Source organism: Oenanthe melanoleuca, chromosome 7, assembly GCF_029582105.1.
Source record: "Oenanthe melanoleuca isolate GR-GAL-2019-014 chromosome 7, OMel1.0, whole genome shotgun sequence".
Lineage (NCBI taxonomy): Eukaryota > Metazoa > Chordata > Aves > Passeriformes > Muscicapidae > Oenanthe > Oenanthe melanoleuca.
In genome coordinates this window covers 26,091,882-26,114,620 of record NC_079341.1, presented here as the reverse complement: position 1 = coordinate 26,114,620, position 22,739 = coordinate 26,091,882, and the positions used below count along the sequence as shown (strand labels likewise).

Below are 22,739 nucleotides of genomic sequence, written 5' to 3'. Positions count from 1 at the left end.
CAGATGGTGGGTGCTGCCATCTCTTGGGATGCTTCACAGCTGATGATGACAAGCAACTCCAGCTGGGACGCTTGATGAGGGTGTCACACTGGTGTCTCCAGGAACATTTGTTACAGAATCAAGCTACTGAGCCTTCCTTTGCTGCAAGATGAATGTTAATCCTCTGAAGCTCCAGGCCCTTTGCTGCATCATCAGGAGGATGGAGCAATATTGTTCAAGAGATTGAGTTGTGCATTGGTGAGACAAGAGGAGGTACCCTTTCCCAAAGCAGGGAATCAAGAGGGAACACAGGTCACCTTGCAAGTATGCTACCTGAAATCAAGTGTGCTGGAATGCCTGCCCTTGGAGGTGGGCTGGAAGCATCATCTCATCACAGCCTTTTTGAAGGACGAGCACAAGGGAAAATCCATGCTGGGGCACAAGAAGGAGAAGATTCTTAGACTAAGAGGGCAGCCACAAAAATTTATCAAAGGAACTGCTGCCAAGTGCACAGGTGTATGGAGCAGTAGGGTTTCTCAGGTGAAACATTTTATGTCAATAAATATAGTTCCAAAACAGCTTCCCACAGAAAAGGAGCCAAGAATGCTTAACTGAGTCGATAAAATTTTGAGAGCAACTTTTCCACTGCCTTGAGACTATTATGGAGCCACTCTGGCCCAAATAGAAACTCATATGAAGTTATGGTGTTTCCTATGCTCTCCCTGTTGGAACTGAGCTGATCCATAGCAGGATGTTCCTATGAGGATCAGCTGTTTACAGATTCTTCTGTGACACATCTGGCTGGCACATCTGTGCCCTTTAGGCTGCTCTGACCAGCCAGCCCTGACGGTGGCCAAGACCAGTTTTTCTGGACAATTTGTTAACAGCAAGTTGTTGTGTTGTATTGAATGCAGTGGAGTGGAGGAAGACTTGAAAAAGCAAGAAAAAAATCCCAAAAAAGGATTAGGAAAAGAGATGTGAGAGGAGGAAAATGGCTGGACAATATCACGTGGTAAAGCAAGCAACTCATAACACAGCAGAATTTAATGCCATTGCCCATGCTCTCAGCAACCTCTTGACCCTGAGCTGTACTGTGTCTTCATGGGTTCCCCATGCCAAGCTGTCCCTGAGACTTTGTGGTTCTTGCTATGCTTAAGGTGAGAACACAGGGACTATAAATCAGTGAGTAGACTATAAAGGTTATTGTTTTCCCTTTATTACCTGGTTTTGAAATCAATCTGGCAGTTGTTTGTCTTGTTAGCAATCCTGATTTATGCCATGCAGAGGACAATGAAAGCAGTGATAATACTGTAAACACAGGGAAAGTTATGGTTAGCTTTTTACCCTAGGAAGGAGAAAGAAACCCAGGAAATTTTACCTCTCCTGCTGGAATTAACAGACACTATATAAGCTATGTACCTGTTTCAGCTGCTAAAACAGACAAAAAACACTCAAGAAATTTAACTACAGTCACCTTATCTTCATCAACCAGTTTCTGCAGCACAACACTGGTTAAGAGAACATCTAAGAAAGCAAATACAGCCAAGGCACCTTCCTTTTTCTTGTTAACCTTTAATATGAAAAAAAAAAATCTGGCATTCTTTCACTTGAGAGTGCTGGTATTCTGCTAAGCAGCTGAAGTGATGTGCATGACGTGGCAGTAAGCAGATCATGCTGTGATCATGAGGTTTGCTGTATCAGGTAGTACAAAATTCACTGCAGTAAAATAGCCTGCTAAAATCCTTTGTACAGCTCTTTGAACTGTGCTGTTCACATCCCTCTAGCTGGCTGGATCTCTGAAATAAAAGGGAGATTGTAGTGCAGAATAAACCAACCTCTGTTCAGTGCTGCAATTTGCTAAACCTAATGTAGAGACATTAGAATAAAACCTGAAGGTTAGTGTAATCTCTTATTTCAAGATGGAGTAAGGATCTACAATTATTCCCCTCTCTTGGAAGCAGGAGTTGGTTTCTGAGGCCATGACTTGGAAGCTCATTTGCTTCTGACTGAAATGTTGTAAACGTGTAAAGTGGAAAATGTAGCAGTCTCTGATCAAGCGGGAGATGCCAGACAACAGCAAGCTGCTCTCCACCATTTCATGGAACAAATGTCCATGTTTGTTAAGTCTACAGAGTAAATCTTGCTGCAGTGAACTCTGCAAAGCAGCACCAGTAAACCTTTTCAGCCCTGCCAGATTTGGTGGCCTCTTTTCCTGAGGCCTTGTGAGGCTTTGTGATCCCTTGTCCTGGTATTCCTGGAGTCCTTGAACATGTCTGGTCTCCACAGTGTTTTCATCAGCAATGAGCTACTTATCCTGTGCCTGCCTGCTTCATCCTCCTGCCACTTTGTCTCGTGCTTTGCTGAGAAGGTCAGCCAGGCAGAACGGTTCTGATGTATTTGGGAAGAAATAATTTATCCTTCAAGCTTTAATCCTTCAGAAGTAAGTTCTTGGGGAGGATTTTACAGGAAAATTAAGGTTAGTGGCAAGTCTCCAAGCAGGCACTTATCAGAGTAGTGGAGAAGTTGATTAAACAGAATCACATGGTAGAAAATAAGCTGAGCACACATTGCCCTTAGTCTTATGCTCACTTAAGGCATGAGGCTCATAACCACTACAAGCTTTTCAGTCCCTGAGCCAGGGAACAGGCAAATGTTTCACAGATAATGTGATTGAGGAGCAATGATGTGCTGCAGCAGCAGCCAACACTAAACTCTGCTTTGCTATTTGGCCTGGAATACGTGACCATTGGCGTGGAGGACTGCTGGTCTAGAATAAAGCCTGAGCTTTGGGCAAGTGTGAACAGGACTGCCTGGAAGTACCCAGGTGGGTAAATGAAGGAGGGTGGCATCAATCCACAGTGCTCACACACACTGGGGAGTGACAAAGAATGGGCAACTCAGTGCTTGGTTTAACTGGAGGAGAGCAGAGGATACATTAGGGCTGCTGTGTACTTTTAGGAGAGGGTAAATTAGGATCCAGAGTTGGTTCACCATGTAAGAAATCAGCATTTTCTTCCTTCCTTCCATTGCCTCACGCTACACTGACCTTTGCTAGTCAATACCTGAGATCACCTGCTGTAGCTGCAGCATGTACTTACAGCTCTGAGGTGGTGGGAGGACAAACTTTCAAGTTGCTGTGGTTCCCACTGCTTCTTTGTTGGTGACCATATAAGACTGCATCTAAATATTCTGTATGTACTGTGGGCCTGCAAGTATGTGCTCAAAGGCCATCTCTAGCTTATCAACCAGAAGCATATTAATTTGTTTTGGGTTTTTTTCTGTCTACATCTTGTGGTCTCCTCCTGCCTACAGCAGGCTTGTAGCCCTGTTACTTTGAGCTGAGTGTGTAGGCATGTTTTATATCATGGGTTGTCAATGACCTGACAAATGCAGGCATCTGAGCTGAAACTGTGCTGCAGTTGCTGTGTGTCATGGAGCACAAGAACAGGGGAAGGAGGAACACTCAGTGTTTCCTGGTTACAAGCCAGGAACAGATGACCTGGTGTTTTAGAGAGACCACTGCTTTTCTCCTGCTCCACGCATCCCTGAGCAGCAGGGGAAGGAGGCTGTGCCTCAGCCAGTCCCCTGTCCAGGTCATGACTCGGGCAGCAGCTGCTTGGATGCTCAGTGAAATTAAGCTTAGCTGCCTGACATGCTGTGCACAGCCCTCAGGGCAGTGACATGGGGAACGGGTGAAATCACAAGAGTTCAGCTGGAAAGAGATGGTCCTTCCAAGAGTGGAGTGACAGGGAAGGAGGATGCTGCTGCTTGAGCTGGCTGTTACGAGATCTCCACAGCTGCCCTGCAGGTGTTTGGGGGAACAGAACTCACTGATTTCTGAGGCTCCCTCTCACTCCAGCCAGGGCACCAGACCCCCTTGCACACCCACTTGTGAGCTACATCCATGTGCACCTTTGCTCAGAGCTCTCCTGGAAGTATCAGAGGGACTTCCTGTGTTGGAAGTGTTTAAACCGAAAGAAATCACTGTTCAGAGAAAGAAAATTCACCCCTGATGGGTGACAAATATTAAAATAAATTATTTGGAAACAAAATTCCATCTTTCTGCACTTAATCCAGTAAATTTTGGTTCTTGCCTACATGTCAGCAGACTTTGCAAACTCTGGAAAGTCTCTGTCCCCTGCTGTAGAGCAACCAGCTCTGGCTGTTTTCTGTCTTCTCTGGCTCCTCTGCTCTGTAAACCTGCCTTTGGCTCCCACTCTCTGTCCCTCACTGTGCCTGCCCCACTGTGCCCACAGGAGGTTTCTTCCAGCTGCTCCTTCCCCGAGAGTGACTTTTGCTGTCTCGTGCACATTTTCTGGAAAATCCTGCCCTGACAAAGCAGCAGCAGGCCCCTGCTGCCTGCCAGTGCTTGAGAGCACTAGCACCTTCCACTACTGCTGGGGGAACGGGGCTGTGCTGGTCTGCAGTGCAGAGGGGCATTCCCCTGAGAAATGGAGGGGTGTAAATGGCCCTGCATGGCCTGTGCTATGTGCTTGAGCAGGCAGAGACAGAGTGGCCCCTGACCTCCCATGCCTGGCATCACTGGAGCTGATCTGCAGCCCATAGAGGGGTAAGCTCTATGAGCCCTGACAGTGAACTTGCACCTGAAGAGAATCATGAGGGCAAAAATCAATTGTCTTCTCAGTGCTGCCCATCTCTTTGTGAAGACAGCACCCACAGACAGATCCCACCCTGTTGTTTCTGTGCCTCTGCTTCCTTCCTTTTCTCCTGACTGCTTCTGCCTGTGCACGTTCTTCTCTGGCCCCCTTGCTGTGACATGCGCACATGCAGAGCCTGCCAAGCCAGTGTCCAGCCCAGGATCCTGCCTCACATGGGCCTTGCTTTGTCTTCAGCCCTTACTCTGTGTAACTCCCTACCTTAGCATGGGCAGCTTTATTCTCTGCAGCAGGGGCTGTTTTCTATTTCTTCTTGTTCTGAAAGCTAGTGACAAAAGTACATGTGGCTTTTAGTCCCGTGGCTGTGACCTGATCACAGACCAACCTGACAGAGCATGGCATCCTTTATTAACAGCACTTTCTCACAGGAGCCCTTTGGCACTACCAGGAGCCGTGCTCTCTGCTCACTGACTGGCTTTCACATCATGTAATTCTCTCTTTCTTGACAGATTATATTATAACCTATGAGCACAGAAAGTCCTGATCCTCATGTTTCTCTGCTGTCACCTGTGGGCTCCTCCAGAGCTGTGAAGAAAGGGGAACTCCAGCCCCACCATGAGAAGACCGGGTGAGAAGTGCCTGTGACATCTTGGGGAGCAGCTGCACTTTGAGAGCTAGTTTTAATTTTTATTTTTAGCAGTTATGAAGGATGTTCTTCATTCAGTGGTGAATCACAGGAGCAATTCTGCCTTCCCTCTCTGGGATGAGATTAGACATAATTTCATTAATGCGGGGAAAATATGCTAATTTGAGCCACTTTAAGCAAGGGATGAATCAAGCTCACAGTGTCTTAGCAAGATTGTCTTCCAGGCAATACAGTAACTCAGACTTTCCCTCAGATAGATGTCTGTTGGTGCATCACATGCCTGTGGTGTCTTAGACTTCAGGGAGTAACAAATCTCTTCATTCCCCTCCTGATCAAGGTGGCTGTGCTGCCTGAATAGTTAGCCACATGTGGGGAATCCAGCTGCCCTACAGGACAAACAGTCTGGGATGTAACTGGTTCTGCCTTGCTTTACCAAGACCTCCTCCTGTGTGTTCAACCTGGTTGGTTCTTGTCTAGCTCATTATTAAAGATTTGTGCCCCACCATTGCACCTCTATCTTGCCCTTGCAAATCTCAGGCTAACCCCATATCCCCTGCCCGGTCTTACTCTCCTTTACATATGGCACTCACTCATTCCCTTTGCCTCTGATTGCCAAGGAAGGAAGTGGACTAGGCTGTAGCAGACACTGATGTCTTGTGTGACTGCTGGCAAGTCCATGAGGCCTAAATCCCTAAAAGAAGTCTAGAGTTTCTCCATTCAGTGCAAGGAAGCTACATCCACTTCCAGGAAGGACTTAGCTACTTAGTCTTCATCCTGCTGGCCCAGACTGGAGTTTAGCACTTTAATTCTCTGCTCTGAACATGTGATTTAGTCACTTAGATTCCCTGGGCCTTACAGTGCTGAACACAGCTCATAGAAGGAGCTTCGAAAGGCACAGCTTTCTCTATGGGGCCTCCACTGAACTGTCATTTGAGCCTGTCAGGAGGGTTGCATTTGTGAAAGTAAGGCAGCTTTGTCTCTGCACTGGAAAGGCCTTGGCAATGCTTGGCTGCCATATGCAGTCAATAAACTATACATATCTTCCTCAAGAAGGGTGAATCAGAGCAATAAGGGGCTGCAATGTGACTGTCAGACACAAAACCAGCAGCTGTCAGCCTTCTTCTTCCTCCTTGCTACTTGAGTCTTCAAGGAGGCCCCAGTTACGTCATCGTTTCCCAGCCCCAGCATCCCCCTTAACTCATACACTCTTTTCTCCACCCCATTTGAGAGAAAGAACCTCGGTATCTCTTGTAAACCTGCTGTCTCCTTAGTGCTGCTGTGTGAGTAAGCTGAGCCTGCAGCAAGCACTTCTAAGCATTTGTCTCTAGAGTTGAGCAATGTTATTGTGAGGGATTTGCTGAGGTTAGGTAGGATAAACTTCTCCAAATTCAGACAGGTAGCATAAGGCCACTGTTGGCTTGGCTGGAGAGGAAAAAGCTTCCCTGCCCTAAGACCCACAGCGCATCACCCAGTTATGCTGCTCTGCTCCTGCACAAGCTGTTGATGTGGATTCTGCATACCCTGGAAGCAGAACCGCTGCTGCATCCTGCGAGTCAGCACCAGGCTGCTTCAGTAACTCATCTTTGCTTCCATTCACAGGTCTTCTACCCATGGCGACTCCACCCATGTGAGAGCTCTCTTGTGTGAGTGCCCAGCAGCACACTTTGCTGCCTGTGGTCTGTGGACATTGACTGGCATCTAAGCAACACCCCTCCTCTCCCCCTAGACGCCACTGTCCTAGAGCCTCCATGTGCATTTGCTATGACATACATCAGTGTTGATGAGAGACAGGAGCACTGCCGGGTGATCTCGAGCTGCCAAAATAATCAGCTCTGTGCACAACATGGCTTAAAGGATTTTTCAGTTAGCAGCATGCATCCACTAAAGAACCTAGACACTGGTATTTTTTCTGGGGACTTCCACACTCTTGCCTGCCACACAGGCAAGGCATCTTTGGCCAGCCCTGTGGAAAACCGGATGTATCGGAGTGTGGAAAACCTACATTGGGCAACAGTTGCTGACTGTGGGCTGTATTCTCACTGCCGGAGCCTGGATAACGAGATCATCTTTCGCTATAGAGGCACCAGTCAGTGGACAGAAGGCTGTGTGGATGTGGCCCCAGTACAGAGCACATCAGACTCTCTGAGGAACCTTTCTCTCCGTGCTAAACAGACATCTCAATCCGCACAGAATGTGCTCCTCCCTCCCTTTGCCAAAGTGCCTCAGTGGCTCTTCCCTTCCATGGAGGAAAGAGCCCTACAGGGGGATGCCAGAAAGGAGCTGAAGGAGAAGCTGAGGCTGCACAGCAGTAAGGTGGCAGAGCCCTGTAAGCCAGTGCGCCCGCAGGTGGCCCTGCCTGAGCTGATGGCCCAGGAGCGCTTTGAATGCCGGGTGTGCCGACAGTGCAAGAACGGCTGTGCTGTGCAGTGCTGCACGGTTCTGGTGGAACACACTGCTCTCAGGCACAGCCTCACAGCGGGGCAGGGACTGTGCTTTGCACACAGGATCATCAGTCCAGAAGACATCAAGCAGGAGGCTCAGAGAAGGCTGCAGCTGCGAAGGCAGAATAGCTCCCCCAATTTGCCCCTTCAGCGTGCTGGGGAAAGCTGTGAGATGAGCAAACCCAGAACAGCAGAGTCTGTAGAACAGTACAGTGGGGAAACAGATGGCAAAGCCACATTGGGACAGAGCAAGAAAGGCCGCTGCAAAGGGAGGCTCTACATACCCACCTTTGAGGAGTTCAAGCAAATGAGAAGTAAGGAGGGAAATTCATCTGACAGCAGCAGTGGGCCAGCAGATTGCTTGAAAAAAGGTCTGCTTGCAAACCAGACACTGGAGGAGGAAAACAGTAAAAATATCTGTCCAGAAGCTTTAGAGACCAAAGCTTTGAATGAACCTGCTGTCACAGCAGAGGAGGATGATGATGTATTTAATGAAAACCACACCTCTGCTGGCTTTTGTCAAAACCCACCTACATGGGATGGTTTCAAGATGAGCAGTCCTGAGGTGAAAGACGGAACCTTCCAGACCTCCATCCCAGACACATCACCAGTCCCTATTTGCTCCAGTCCTATTCCACGATCACCTCTACAGGCAGGAGCAGCACATTGTGCTAAGCAGGAGATCTTCAGTGATGAGCAGCAGAAAGGAGAGAAAAGACAATTAAGTGATGTCCTCCACCTTGCAGGGCAGTCGCTGGCTTCTGAAGCCCAGTCCTCTTGCTGTTCATCGCTGCTGTTAGAAGCCACAGACTTATCCAGCTATGGAGCTAAGCTACAAAAAATGAAAGATGAATTCATAGGTTCAGCCTTGGAACTTATTAAGAAAAGGTAACATGCTCCTTGGGGTCACCTGAAAACCGTTCTCTTGTTAATGATCTGGTCTTTCTCCAGATAGGTACATTTAATTCCTGTAGCATAAATGTGCTGTTAGCAGAGTCTTTCATCTTGGAGTCTCTGATAGCCACATGGACGTGTCTTTAAATCTGTTCAGCATAAATTCCACCTTGTGCAGGATTAAACATCAAAAAGCATTTTCATCTAGACTTTGCCTTTTTGTGCACCTTAATCCTGTAAAGACAACAGCCATTAGTAGTTCTGACACTGTTTCCCACCCATTTTATTTCTGTGTTAAATTGTCAGAATGTCTTTTTTTTTTTTTTTTTTTTTTCTTTTTTTAAGCATCTGTTAAAAGTAGAAGACTGCTGAAGGATTCCTTTGAAGAAGGATGTAGAGTCTGTCCCACCACTGCAGGACATTAATTTAGATAGTGTGAAATGCCGCAGCAAGTGCTTTCACTTGCTCCCTGAATGTAGTGAACAGGCACACAAGGGCAAGATGGCTGCTATGAGTCTCTAACCCCCTCTTGGGGACCTGCAAAGGCAGTGAGTGAAAGTACTTGTAAATACTGTTCTTCTGCCATATCTGTGTAGGCAGCCAGAGAAAATACTTCTGTAAAGCCTTCCTCCTTCTCCATCCAGGGTTGTTCCCCTTCTCTGGGGAAGATGTTCACAACTGCTTCCTCTATCTTGGTTTTGGACACAGCAGTCCTGTTACCTCCCTCCTGCCAAAAAGTGGGGTCCCTTTCTATGCAGGGTGGCACAGTAGGAATCAGCGAAGTTGATGGGAAAAGGAGGAGTAAGTGTTGGTGTGGCTTTCACGGTTGGATTTGCCAAGAGTTGCATTAGACTTGGTTCCTGGCTGCTTCTGCAATCCACAGATGGGTACGTGAAATGCCAGGACATCAACCTTGTAAGCTCTCTTTTTATTTCTGGAATGCGTGGGCTGAGACTGGACTCTGGTTTTAGAGGAGACAATGGTGACTTCTGCGCAGGAATGAGGGTTGTCTAAAGAACTTAAGTGTGGCTGAAGCCAGAGTGACAGCAGAAATACTGCAACTTTATAATCCAAAGGGAAGTAGGTGGTGTAAAAGCCCTCAGTGCTTCCCTCAGCTGTCCAGCCTAGCCTTTGTGCTTCTCTTCTGTGGTATGAAAACCCAGTGAAGAGGTAGATGAGAAAGTTAATGGGATGCAACCATTTTAATGGATTAGGCTATTTTTGTCATGAATGTGAGATGAAATACACAGAATGGCACAAGCAGTAAGGGTGTAAAAACAGCTGTCTCTTTGCAGATCAATGATTTTAATCAATGGTATCTGGAGCCCAAGCTGCATGCAGAGCAAAGTACAGGAAATTAGGAGTGCATATGATCTTCCTTCCTACTACTCTCCCAACCTCCAAACACTTCCTGCCCAGGGCCTTTATGTGTGGTTTCTGTGCTTTTAATAACCACTCTGGTTTTTGTTTCTGTGAATGTGTTCAGTCTCCCTAGTATGATTTGTTAAAATATATGAAGCAATTTTTATTACCAACAAAATGACAATTGATCTAAAAATGTGAATACAATGGTTCCAGTATTAGAGAGGTAGTTTTATATGTGAAAGAACTACCCTGGCCTTATTGTCCAGAGTAATAATAATTAATGGTAATTGTTATTGCCAAGGCACTGGTTATTGGGAAACTCTGGTTTCCTTTGTTTAGAAATTTATCATTTTCCCATCATTTTCACCTGAGACTGTAATGTCTGAATATTCACTACTCCAGCTGATTTTCACTGCAGAGGTGGGAGATTTTTGTCTGCATTTTGGGTGCTAAATTGTGATCACTGGCATCCAGGCCACACTCTTTCTAAATCTCAAATGAAATTAGCTGAAAGCTGGGGATTTGGTCCCGTTTCCACAGATACTCAGCTCAGCAAGCTCTGATAGAGATGTTGTGATGGAGCATCACTGAGTAAAATAGCTAAAATTGTCTTCTCTTTCTAGTGCTTCTGTGTAAGTGTCAGTTTTACAAAGCAGTTTTGTCTGTAAGTTAGCAATCTCCATAGTAATTAATTGTTAATTACTTATGGTTTGTTCAATTGACTTACTATTTTGTCAATGAAGATTTGACTGTCAGTCTCATAATTATGGTGGCTTTAGCCCCTTTATGGGTCACTGGATACCCCTAACTTAGGCTGTATTCCTGGCTGGAAGGGGTGTTACTATCTGGGTGGAAAGCTTTTCAGTATATAGTTTACTTTCTGAAATTGCTTAAGTGGGGAATTGTTCAGGATAAGGACATGCAAATACCTCAGGTTTGTGTCTATGAAATGAGGGCTGCAGAAGGCTGCAGGATTTAGCCAAGGACATGACTAAGAAAGAAGGCTTCCTGAAAAGAGTGATGGGATATATATGGGGTAACAGTAGGATAGTGGGTACAATACCAACTTCCCCTAGCAGAGAACTCCAAGTCAGGAAGGCAGGTTACAGCAGGGAAGGCATGCACAAAAATGTTTCCATTAGTCAGAAAGAGTCAGGAACATGTGTAAAGGGCTGAGAACTGCTGACTTGGACAGTGATAAAACCATGAAAAAGCCCATAGAGACAGTGAAGGAAAGCAGGTGCATTTCCAGTTGTACACCATCCCCAGCACCTCCAAATGGCCAGAGGTTTAAAAACACATCCAGAAAAAAACAGTCCTCCCTGTGTTGGCCCAAGTGTATCACCTCTCTTGAGGAGAACAGGAAAAACTGACACCAACCCCAGGCACAAACTCCTGTCCCAATAAGTGATTTAATCCAGAAGGGAAGATGCTGGAGTCCCTCCTTCTGCCCCTCTCTGTGAGGGCAGAGGGGACTTAACTTGCTTGAGCAGGCAATGGTGTGAACCTATTGGCAGCACAGATCTCTGCCAGGAGAAGGGTACTAGAGAAATATCCTTGCAATATCCTTGGCCATGTCCCCTCTTCCTCCTAAGCCAGAGGCAAAGGCTGAAGGAGCAGCCCTAAGATCTGGTTCCACAAAACTGCTTGTATCCTCCCTGTTTTGCCCACATCCCTCTGATCACACTCTGATCTGGTGGTGTGTGGAGCAGCACTTGCCCCAAGACCACATGGCCAGTACATCAAGCAGGAGGGATCTAACCATAACAAGTAAAGCAGTCAAGCCAGGGATGAAGAAATTTCCTTTCACACAATGTGGGCTGTGCATCATTGCCTTTCCTATCTCCAGCTGACCAGCCGTGGGATGGGTTGAATTTCTCAATCTTCAGTCACGTTTCCCTAGCTCAGCTCTCTGGGTAGTATTGGCTCTTATTCCTACTGCAGATCACGTCTGGAGATTTTTATTTAATATTCCCTTTTGGGCTGTGGAAACCACAATAAGTGGTGGCATCTGGTCTGTAGACGCTATCAGCAGAGAGCTGCTGTCAGCTTCACTTAGAGGAGCAGCAATACTCTGGAGTGTTTCCCATATTTAAGTGGATGATCTTGAAGCACTATGAAAATGAGGAATGAAAGCTCAGCATCTCTCTTGAGAGTATATTCTGTATAGTGGGAGATGGTGTGATCAAGAAGATAATATTCCTTATGAGCTCTGCTACTAACCTTAGATGCATCCCATTGCCTCTCTGTGCTCCAGCGTGGTCCCTTTTCTGTTATTTAACCAGGAGCTGTTTGAGTAGGAGCAGTTTATGGAAGGAGTGGTTGGTTTTCAGCAGCGGCACATCCTCTTCAAGAGTTTTCTCGCTCCTTAACCTGTGCCTTCCCTCCCATGGGTTTGCCCAGCTGATCTGTTCCTACTTTACACAACTCAATGAAACATGGATGAAATTATGTGTCTGAAACTACATGAGGGAGGGTTTTTAAGCCCATATAATTTCAAGACTGATTTCAGATCATGGCCACACAGACAGTTACACACACTTAAGGAGTGGTGCATGGCTGGGAGACAGGAGAGAAGAAGGAAACAGGAACCTCGCAAGCTAGACCAGGCCAGGCCAGTACCATGGTGGGACTGCAGCCTTACTGTGTGCCTGTGCTGCTCTTACTGCCACCTTGTTAATGCTACAGACTGCTCTGTGCCAGCACTGATGTTGGTATCCGCTTTCTACAGGCTGGGGAGTAGAGACCTGGAGGGAGACAGCAAAAAGCAAATGCCAGGAGCCTGCTGTTGGCACTGCTGCCATTGCCCTGTAGCCATGGCTAAACTCTTTTTAACTGGTTATGTCAGCAGGGACCAGGAAACATAAATGGAAGAAGATGAAAAAGCATCAGCTGGAGAGATGCAAACCAACTCTTTTGGCCTGACAACAGAGCCAGTTTGTGTTCTGGGAGATTTGTTCCCCCTTCAGTGATTTTAGTATTTGGCTGATGGTTTATTATTGGAGCCAACTGTCATTCACTGCAAGGAGAATGCCCATCTGTCTCATGTGTTTGCTTGTAGTTGACACTGTTGGAATTGCACATTAGCAGTGTGACCTACCAGCATAAGTTCACAAGTGAAGCCTTTAAGAAGAAGCAGATTTTTCTTATAGGAGGTTTTTGTTAATTATAAAATACATTCAGAACCTCAAATATGTTCCAGACACTGGCTTCCTGTATATACAAGCATTCATATACAGTCCTCACAACCTTTCTTTTTAAAGCAATCCAAGTCCATAAAAATTAAGTAAACCCAAAATATTAAAAAAAAAAAATAACATTCTTCCCAACAGGCTTCATTATGCATGGAAATAAGATGTCTTAGAGAGCTTGTTAAAAAACTGTATCACAAATAGTATCACAAATGACAACCTGTCAACTACTCTGACAAGTCGATGTTTTTGCACCAGACTCTGTCTGTCTGGAGAGTGATGCTGTCTGCAGAGGGGGGAGTGTGGGGTTGGACTGGCTGCCTGTATCAGCCAGGCCAGGCCCTGGTTAGCACTGGGCAGCCGTGAATGAGGGCATCCCAGAACTGCCAAGTGAGAGCAACAGACACTGCCACTCTTTTCAGGTCTCAAGTGCACCAAAACGCCTGATCCTGGGTTCACTGAAAACTTTCCAGTAGTCATCTTTCCAGTGACTACAGTGGGCTTAGGATCATATGAGAGGAAAAACAGGGAATACTCCTTTAATCCTCTAATCCCTTCAAAGTATTATGGTTTATAGCAGGTGATTTTCTTCCAGATGAGCGATATGGTTTCTGTGTTGGCAGCATCTCCTTAAATAGCAGCAAATATGGATGTGGCCTACTTAGAAAGGAGTATTTCTGGTCCCTATGGAGCACCTCATGTTTTATGGCCAAAAAAATACCCTGTGAGCAGCCAAGACTTGATAACCCAGACTGATGTTGGCAAGAGTGCGGTTACCCAATTTGCATGGTCTTAACTGAGCAATGCTTAGAGCCCCTGAAACACAAGCACAGCCATCCATGCTGACCAGTCATGATCCCTACCTGCACTTTCCCTGAACTGTTGTAGATCGTTGTTTGAACCTGGGCTTGCTGCTCAGTCTCATCTATGTCAGGAACAGCAGGAGAACTGCATCTGTGGTGTTCAATGGAGTCTGCTTCTTCCCTTGCAGCTGCAATGCTGAGACTGCTGCCAAATCCCCCTCCAAGGGGTGGTGTGATCTGAAGGAAGCTGATCTCCCACCTCTGGAGGACAGCCAGCAGCCCACAGCGATGTCCATGGCAACAGAGACCTGTGAGGACAAGCCAAGCAAGGAGACATCCAGTGACACTCCACCTGCAGGGAATGTAAGGGAGAGGAATTCTCCTCTCATATGTGTATTTAGGATTTTTTCCTTGTTAGAAACTCTGAAAGATCCTTTCGTTGTAGGAACTGGGCGGGCTGGGGAATGGCAATCTGGTACCAACTCTTATGGGTGATTAAACTTAGAAGCATTAGAAGCTTTTTTATTACACTCAGTAAAACAGGAGTGAGTTTTGTGCATTTTGTGCAGAGAGTTCAGCAATAACCCCTTCATGGTTTTCAATGTGTCTGGGGGTTCAGACATTCCCTCTTAGTCCCCACCTTGGGCAAGCTGCTGGTGCAGGTGAAGCACAGAGGCTGGACTTCCTGACCCTGCAGAGCTGAAACCTTCACAGAGCAGCTGCAAGTAAGCTCAGGTCCCTGAGCACGGACCCATAGCCAGGGCTGTGCTGTTGACTTCTTCATGGTTATTTGACAGCTGTGATCACCTCAGAGCCGCTGTACTCAGAGCTGTACAACAGCAAAGGGAGAGGGGTCCTTACTTGTTAGGGCTGAGCAAGACAGAGGGACTCAGGGACAGATTTCTTAGTCATCATGTAGCAGAGCTACATTTGCAATCCCATTGTTGATGAGTTTCCTTTTCTCTCCTTTGGCAACTGAAGTCCAGTGTCTGCAAAACCAGGTGCTGCTTTGACCTCAGCCTTGCTCCAAACCTTTTCTTGCCTTTCTTGCAGAGCCCCAGTCCCGCCTGTCGCCGATCCAGCTCCGACATTGTCCATGAGAGCACGGATGGTGCCAAGGCCCAGCGGGAGTGCCGGCTGCGGCCGCACTTCAGTGACCCGATGCCGACAGACTCGGTGAAGAGGAAGCAGCTGGAGCTGAAGATCGCGGCTGCAGCGCGGCAGCACGCACAGAAGCGCCGGCAGGAGCGAGACTATGGTACACACACTGCTCATGGGCCAGATGCTGGGCCCTGCTGTGCTGCTGTAAATATGGAGTGACTCTACAGACTAGGGGAGGGAAGCATCCTGAGTTGTAACCAGGTGTGCAGGAAATCAGGATCTACTCTGCTGACTGGTAGAAGGCAGGGGGAGAGGCAGCCCAAATGAGTTCACAGGTGCATGCAGTGCAAAGATGACAGATCCCAGACTTCATCTGGGAGCCCTTTATTTCAGACTCTGACCAGTCTCAGCAGCAGAACAGGATGGGGAGGCAGCTCACAGCCCTGCTTCACCAAGCCAGCCTCTCCTCTCAGGGTTTCTGCCATTCATGGCTGTGCCAGCACAACTTCCTCGGGTGAGCTCTGTGCAGCTGGCAATGCCTGTAACAATTTGTGTCTGTTCTCAGGTCCAGTGGTAGCAAAAGCCAACCTTGGCCATGGTGGCAGCTTTGATGAGACCCGACGCACCCCACGGCGCTCCCTCCGCTCCAGACATCACTGGAGCAACGTCAGCAGTCTGAGCACGGACAGCGGGATTGTTGGTGTGAATGATGCCCGGGATGACCTGGATCCCACTGAGGCCACCCGGACCAAGTCAGCGGATGTGGAGAGGGCAGACAGTGGCATTGGCCAGATGCCAGCTAGGAAGTGGAGGAGCAGGGCATCTGAAATGCTGAGCTCCCTGCAGGCCTGGGAAGCCCACCGTCCCTGCACCGACTGTGGAGAGAGGGACCTCCCGGTGGAGACGGATGTTCAGAACTGCAACCAGAGGCGGGCTGATCTCTGCGAGAAGTGCCGCAAGCGCAGGACGGAGCGCAAGGAGTCTGTGCTGGAATTTGTCAACACAGAGGCCAGCTATGGAGAGGACCTGCGCATCATCAAAGAGGAGTTCTACCTCCCCATGGAGGCAGCTGGGCTGCTGAGCCAGGAGCAGCTCCAGGGCATCTTCAGCAACATCCAGGAGCTCATTGACCTCAATGAGAATTTCCTGGAGATACTTCAGGAAGAGATTGATCAGGCCTTTGACCAGGTATGATGCTGCCTCTGCCCTCTAAAGGGGCTGGACTGGGCAGACTGGAGTAGGTTTTGTGTTAGAGGGGCAGCATAGGTGAAGCAGAGGAACAAGAAGTAGGACTCCTGGGTTATGGTCAGCTGTCAGCTATCTAGTCCCTTGCTCTCTCAGCTATTCTGATTTCAGTAGGTCTGTGCCAGGTCACAGGTGTTGCACACACTGTGCTGTGGTGATTCCACTGACATCAGTGGTCTTGCTCATTTATCCCTTTAACAGACCATTAACAGGTTTTAATGGTCCCATTATCAAAGTTATTTGCTTTAGGCCAGTTGGCCTGGATACTGGTAAGAATGTGACCATGGAGGCACAGAGCTCAGCTTGCTCTGTCTCTCAGGCTGTATTGGCCTTGGCTTGCAGTTTACTGCAGCTTGGCTCTAGGCTGTCTGTGGGGCCCGGCAGTGCAGGCTGCTCTCTGCTCTACAGCTATGTATGGCTACTTCTGATGCACACTGCCTTGCACAAGGAGCTTTCCTGCACTACCAGCAGGTTGGTCAGAGGACAGAGAAATAGAAAGAAGACTGTAGGGTCACAATATGCCCTCTTGATTAAGAGGCTCACTCTGGCCTTCAAGCCCTTGCTCTGACCAGCTGGCTGAGCCCACAGAAGGAGGGCAGACAGCTCTTTGCATATGGAAGAGCAAGCAGTTAGACTAGCTTTCCTTCCCCTCCCCAGGCACTGATTTTCCCTAGACCTGCAGGACTAGGAAGGGTGAGCCCAGCTCCACCGTTGGTCTGGTGCTCAGCAGATTCTGCAGCAGTTCGTGCTGGTAGGACTGAAGGCAGGCCTGTGGCTGTGCCTCTCCTGAGCTAACTGAACAGGGCTCTGTTGCAGGGGGATGATGACCTGACGACCGTGTGCATTGGAGAAATATTCCTGGAATTCGTAAACATGCTGCCAGCCTTTCAGACATACTGTCTTCAGCAGTCCTCCTCTGTGAATATGCTCAACGCTCTGGAGAAGGAGAAGGAGTTGCTCAGGTGAGAAAGGGGATGAGCACATTCCTCCAGGCTCTGGGGACAGAAAGGCAGCAGGCTGAGGGTGAAGCCTTTGCCAGCCCATCTAGATCAAAGTTTGATGCTAATGTTTTTCAGTTATCGCTGCTCCCTCTTGGGGTGAGGACAGTCATTTATTCTCAAAAAATATTTAGTCTTTGGTCTCCACTGAGGCAACCAGTTGGTCCCCCTGTGTTTTGTGCTAGCAGTATCTGCCCAGTGACCACTGTGCTGAACTGTCACCAAATAATACTCAGCTGAGATCAACTCTCAGTCCCCATGCTGGAGCTCAGGTTGGATTTCCATTGCAGAAAGCCACTTTGTGGCACACATGACTTGAATTTGGTTCCTATTCCTAGCCTTGGTTATTAGGCAATGTCAGGCTAGTAATTTCTCTTTCCACTGCTCAGCCAAATTCTTGTTTAATATGCTTTGTAATCTAATGAAAGGCATTACAAGTTAATATAATCCAATATAAACTGATGTATCTGCCTCATGTTTGCGTCAGTGGGTACCAGAGAAAGATCACACCCCTGCTATTTTTATGATGTAATAGAGGACTGTTAGGATGTTATGTGTAAGTGTCCCAGGCACCTCATCAGGATTCTGCATCTGAGCACAGCTGCAGAAATGGTTTTTAGTCTTTAATAAGACAGAATTCACAAGGTTGCTAAAAATGGGGGGGGCTGCAGTACCCACCACGCTGTTCATTTGCATTTAGGATTGCAGCATCTGCTGGCAGAACAACCACCGTTTCATCCTGTCTTCTTAAATCCCTGCAGAATATTCCTCAGTGTCTCCCAGAATGACAACACAGCGCTGCGGCGGATGAACCTGAGGTCCTTCCTGATGGCTCCTTTGCAGAGGGTCACCAAGTACCCCCTGCTGCTCAGCAGAATCATCAAGGCCACCACCGAGTACCACCCGGACCACGGCAGCCTGCGGGAGGCCAAGAGCCGCATCGAGTCCCACCTGGAGCACATCAACATGAAAACCAAGCAGGAGGGCAACACGTGGACCCTCCGATCCTTTCGCCAGGACAGCAAGAAGAAGAGGGAAGTCATCAACATCGAGATGAGAGAAACTGCCCTTAAAACTGTCGGCTGGCTGCGGGAGGAAACGCGCTTTGTGATGGAGGGGTCTCTGCAGCTGGCCCAGCCCCCCGACGGCCAGTGGGTGAAGAAAGGCAGCAAGACCCTGAAGTTCCAGAATATGCAGGTCCTCCTCCTGGTGAACATGAAGCGTGTGTCTGAGTCTAGCCTGGAATCAGCTGAGCCAGGGCCTGTGAAGGACGCAGTGCTGGTGCTCATCAGGGACAAAAATAATGGGAAGTTCCATTTGCTCAGGGAGCCCTTGAGGCTGAGTAACTGCATCGTCTCCACTGACCCTGACTGCGACGACACCTTCGAGCTGATCGAGATCCGGCGGGAGGCGTTTGTGTTCCGGGACAGCGACCGCGCACGGACTCACCACTGGTTCAGGCAGATCCGGCGCTACTCCAGGGAGCTGGGCTCCTGGAAGAAGCGGAGGAACGCACTGCCCAACATCATGATCAGCACTCCTCACACCAGGCCCTGAGTCCTGCACGGGCAGTGCCACATGCAAGGACCATCGAGAGCCCCAGTGGCCTGAACTTGCTCCATGCACAGGGAGGAGCCTGGTTCCCAAAGACTCTTACCAGCACAGGAAGCAAACACCACAGCCTGGTGCTGGTCTCTGACCTCTGGACTCACAATAGTTTGTGTCTCATGTACATACAGAGATGGGCTCCCCTCGAGGAGATCACCGAAGGATAATAATTTAACTTGTTAATGTTGCACTGCAGGAGAATGATGTATGATGCTTGCCATTGCATGGATCGTGTTGAAAGCCAGTCTTTGACAATGAGAGAGGTTTCCACTATTGACTATATTTCATCAGCATTAGGTAAAGTCCAGGAACTCAGCAAAATTAGGTGCAGTATTGCAACAGAGGATGAAAGCTGAAAAAAATTATGTTTTCCACCATTACTCCTAAGGACTATGTTTCACTATTCACCTCTGTATATTCAGTCAAAACAGTTGTTTAAAAAGAAAGGCCTTTCATCTTTAATCCAAATCAAGTAGGTATCAATTTGCTCAGATTCAGCTGCATGCACACAGCAAAAAAAAAAAAAAAAAAAAAAAAAAAGACCAAACACATAAGCCCCACATATGTGTAGAACCTGTGGAAGAGCAGCACACTCCCAGTGAGAGTCTGTTATTTAACTGACTTGGGGACTGGAAAATAATGCTGCATCTAAAATATCTCAGAAGTATATGTAAATACAGCTCTGCTACCACTTATAGTGAATTTAAGAGTTTGCTTTTATTTAAATGATGTAATCTAGTGTATTTCAAAATTTAATTGAAAGGAACAATTTACATTATACTGTAGAGTAACATAAAAATGTTTTAATAATTATGTTTCAATTACTTTAGGTGGGTATTTTTTTAATATTTATATTCTGGAGTATGTATTTCACTTAATATGGATGGCATTCAGATGAGCAGTGTGCCTATGTCTGCTCTTTGGAGCTCCTGAACAGAATTCAGGGCTACTGCAAATGAGACTGGGTGAATGTACAAACCTGCTACTCAAATTTTCACTAGACAACAAGAGACTGGCACAAACCTTTTTGCTCTGGAGCCAAAACTGAGGCCACAATTAACTGCCTCATAAGGCCCAGCCTCTCTCAGTTGCTCAGCAGGGAAATGACTGGAAGCTGAACAATGGTGAAAAGGCAAACAGGGTTTAACCTTTTCAGCCTGACATTAACACTGACCGCTGCTTTGCAAAATGTCACGCTGTGACTTACACAGCAAAGGCCAGATTTCAGCCTGGAGGCTAAATTAAAGGAGCCTAAATTTTGGTCCATGGATCTGGGAGGACAGCCTGTAAATGTTCATTCGGGCCCACAGGGTAAAGACAAGCTCAATCAGTATTATTCCCTACCAACAAAATATTTTTGTTACAGGCATTTATTTCACAGGAGGATTCACACAAGCACATTTGTATTTCCCCAGAGATCAACCAGGTCACCAATGAAGGCAGACAGAAGCCATGTTCACAAAGGTAGCCCTAGTTTTGTAAAGTCACCACTCACCCAGCATCTGAGCAAGCCTCAAACTGTGCCCAGTGCTTTGTCCTCTGGCCACAGCTGCCAGGGTTTGTTGCACTGCTGCGGGCACTGCAGCAGACACCACTGACATGTGCCTACTGGCTGTATTTTCTCTTGTTCTGCACCATCCAGCACTTCAGTGCTTCATCTTGGCCTTGAGGAAATGGGAAGATTAGCATCATCTGGAGAGGGCATGAGTGTGGCCACACACAGCTGAGCTCTGTAGTGAGCAATAGCTGTCAAAGTGATTGTCAGGGCAGCAGCCTGGCTCCCTCAGGTGTGCTGGAATTCCCTCCAGCTCTTTTTAATCACTAGGCAATAAACTGTTCCCCCAAAATATGCACTGAACAGCCAGTGAAGAGCACGAGGCATTGCTTTTAGTTTGCCATTTGTTTTTCAGAGAGACAGATGCCTGAGCAGAGCAGCTGCTGGAGGAAGATTTCTCTTATGCTGTCATGACAGATCTCATCCATGAGCCTTCAAGCCCCATTCACCTCACATGCAAAAAGCAGCAGCTTGTAGCACCTTTGTCTCCTGTCCCCAAACCACAATGGCACAGCTACCTTCTCTTCATTTCTTTGGGGCACCTATGACAGGGGAAGGCATAAGTACAGTTAACAGCCCAATTTATCCAAAGAGTGAGTGGCCTTCACAGCCACACAAAGCTGCTGCTTGCTGGAAAGTTTTCAATTACTTTCCAGCACAGTGATTTTCTCCACATCAATTCATGCTTGAAACCACCACTGGACCGTTTGTACAGTCATATCTTTAAATCAAGATACCCTCAGCCAGCCTGGCTGTTCAAAAAGGTTAGAGAACAATAACGTACGTAAAAGGTTTAATATTTAGCATCAATCTTATGTTTGGCTGATTGTTCAATTTGTCAGATTCAGGGTTTTTCTAGGTATCACAGGAAGCACCTGCCTGCCAGGCTTCTGTAATCATGGCTTATTTCCTCTGAGCCAAACTCTCCCCAGAAGAAGGTCTATGAATAATCACCGGGTATTGAGTTATGAGCAGGACGTGTACTTGGTGCTGTAGCCCTGTTCTAAAAAGCCTGTAGCCAAGGAACAGTAAGTACAAGCCCTTTGATCTGGGACAGCTGTGGGAAGGGACAGTGGGATTGCAGAACCTGTCAGACAGGACAGAGGTGGTGCTTCCAACACATGCTCCTTTTATGTACCCGGTGTGTGCAGTTGCTTACCTGTCTGTAAATTACTGGTGTTGAAAGGGAACATGAACAGGGAACAACCCCTGTGGCCCTGATGTGGTGTGGGACGAGGCAGCACAGGAAGGGCAAGAGTGTCAGTACACTGACAAGGCAGTAGGTTTCCATAATCCTCAGGCACCCTTCTGAACTAGATGATCCCTCTCCTGGGAAGTTTCAGGTCTTTCAGTATCACATGTACACATCTTACTTGGCAGCTATGGAGATTAGTCGTGCTGTATTTTTCCATTTCTGATTAACAAACTGACAAAATGCTATTATAACCCAGGGTACTTGGAACAGGGTTGTCTGCAAGCCAAGAAAGCAATTATTTGTTCCAGGCTGGCCGTCCTAGGTTTCTGTAATATTTTTATGCCTCTCATTGTCATGATTGACAATACTAAGATTACTTTTCAAGACTCCTTCCCACTGAACTTACCCAGATAGTACAAGCAGAACTTTCTATAAGTACCCCTACTCAGGGGAAAAAAGAGAAAGTTGGTTACTCCCTTGATTTATCAGAACTCATAAATGACCTTTAAAAAGAATTTAGTGTAAGCCTTACTGGTCATTTACCAGGAAAGCAACAAAAGATAGTCTTTATTTTTAGAGTCCATGTAGTTTTGAAGTCTGAAAGCAGACACACAAGATGACAAAACACTGGATTAAGAGCCCTCTGTGAGCTCAGGTTTCAAGGAAAGAAGGAACAGCTCATTTATGAGTCACAAGACTGGGTAGGAAAGTCTGAAGAAAACACATGGGATGAAGAGCAAGTACTTCAGAGGGCAGAAACTTCTGCTTTAGTGAATAGAGATCCTCTCCTTTATGGTGCCGTATTTTCCTGGTTGTCCTTAACAGAAGTGCAGATGGGGAAGGGATGCTCAGTGTGTCTCCACTGTTTGATCAAGAACACATCTGAGAGGGAGAACCAGCCTTGGTTTGGCAGCAAGCAGTTCTCACTGGAGGCTGAGATTGACCTCAGCATACCTCAATCCTGAAAAAAGCTGAGATCATCCCAGATCTCCTGACTTTGCTGCATGTGAATTTATAATGCAGCAGAAGTCCCAGAAATATTTTTTTTTTAGCCAGCAAGAGATTCTGGAGAATCTTGCACTATCTTGCTTGTCCCTGACAC

General features: G+C 47.2%; 1 protein-coding gene across 4 annotated transcripts in view; it reads left to right on the top strand.

Moving 5' to 3' along the window:
• The window catches only part of LOC130255831 (myosin-M heavy chain-like), a 44,171-nt gene extending 24,463 nt beyond the window's left edge, over positions 1-19,708 (top strand). For 2 of the 4 annotated variants that reach the window (XM_056496884.1, XM_056496885.1), the window contains exons 2-6: positions 14,124-14,298; positions 14,989-15,193; positions 15,602-16,224; positions 17,098-17,243; positions 18,041-19,708. In XM_056496884.1, coding sequence (XP_056352859.1) covers positions 14,124-14,298; positions 14,989-15,193; positions 15,602-16,224; positions 17,098-17,243; positions 18,041-18,836 — 1,945 coding nt within the window. In that variant the 3' untranslated portion in view covers positions 18,837-19,708. Of the gene's footprint in view, positions 1-5,104; positions 5,224-6,840; positions 8,571-14,123; positions 14,299-14,988; positions 15,194-15,601; positions 16,225-17,097; positions 17,244-18,040 lie in introns of all 4 variants that reach the window. The other 2 variants (XM_056496882.1, XM_056496883.1) reach the window with 2 other exon arrangements.
• Positions 19,709-22,739: the final 3,031 nt, after the last annotated feature.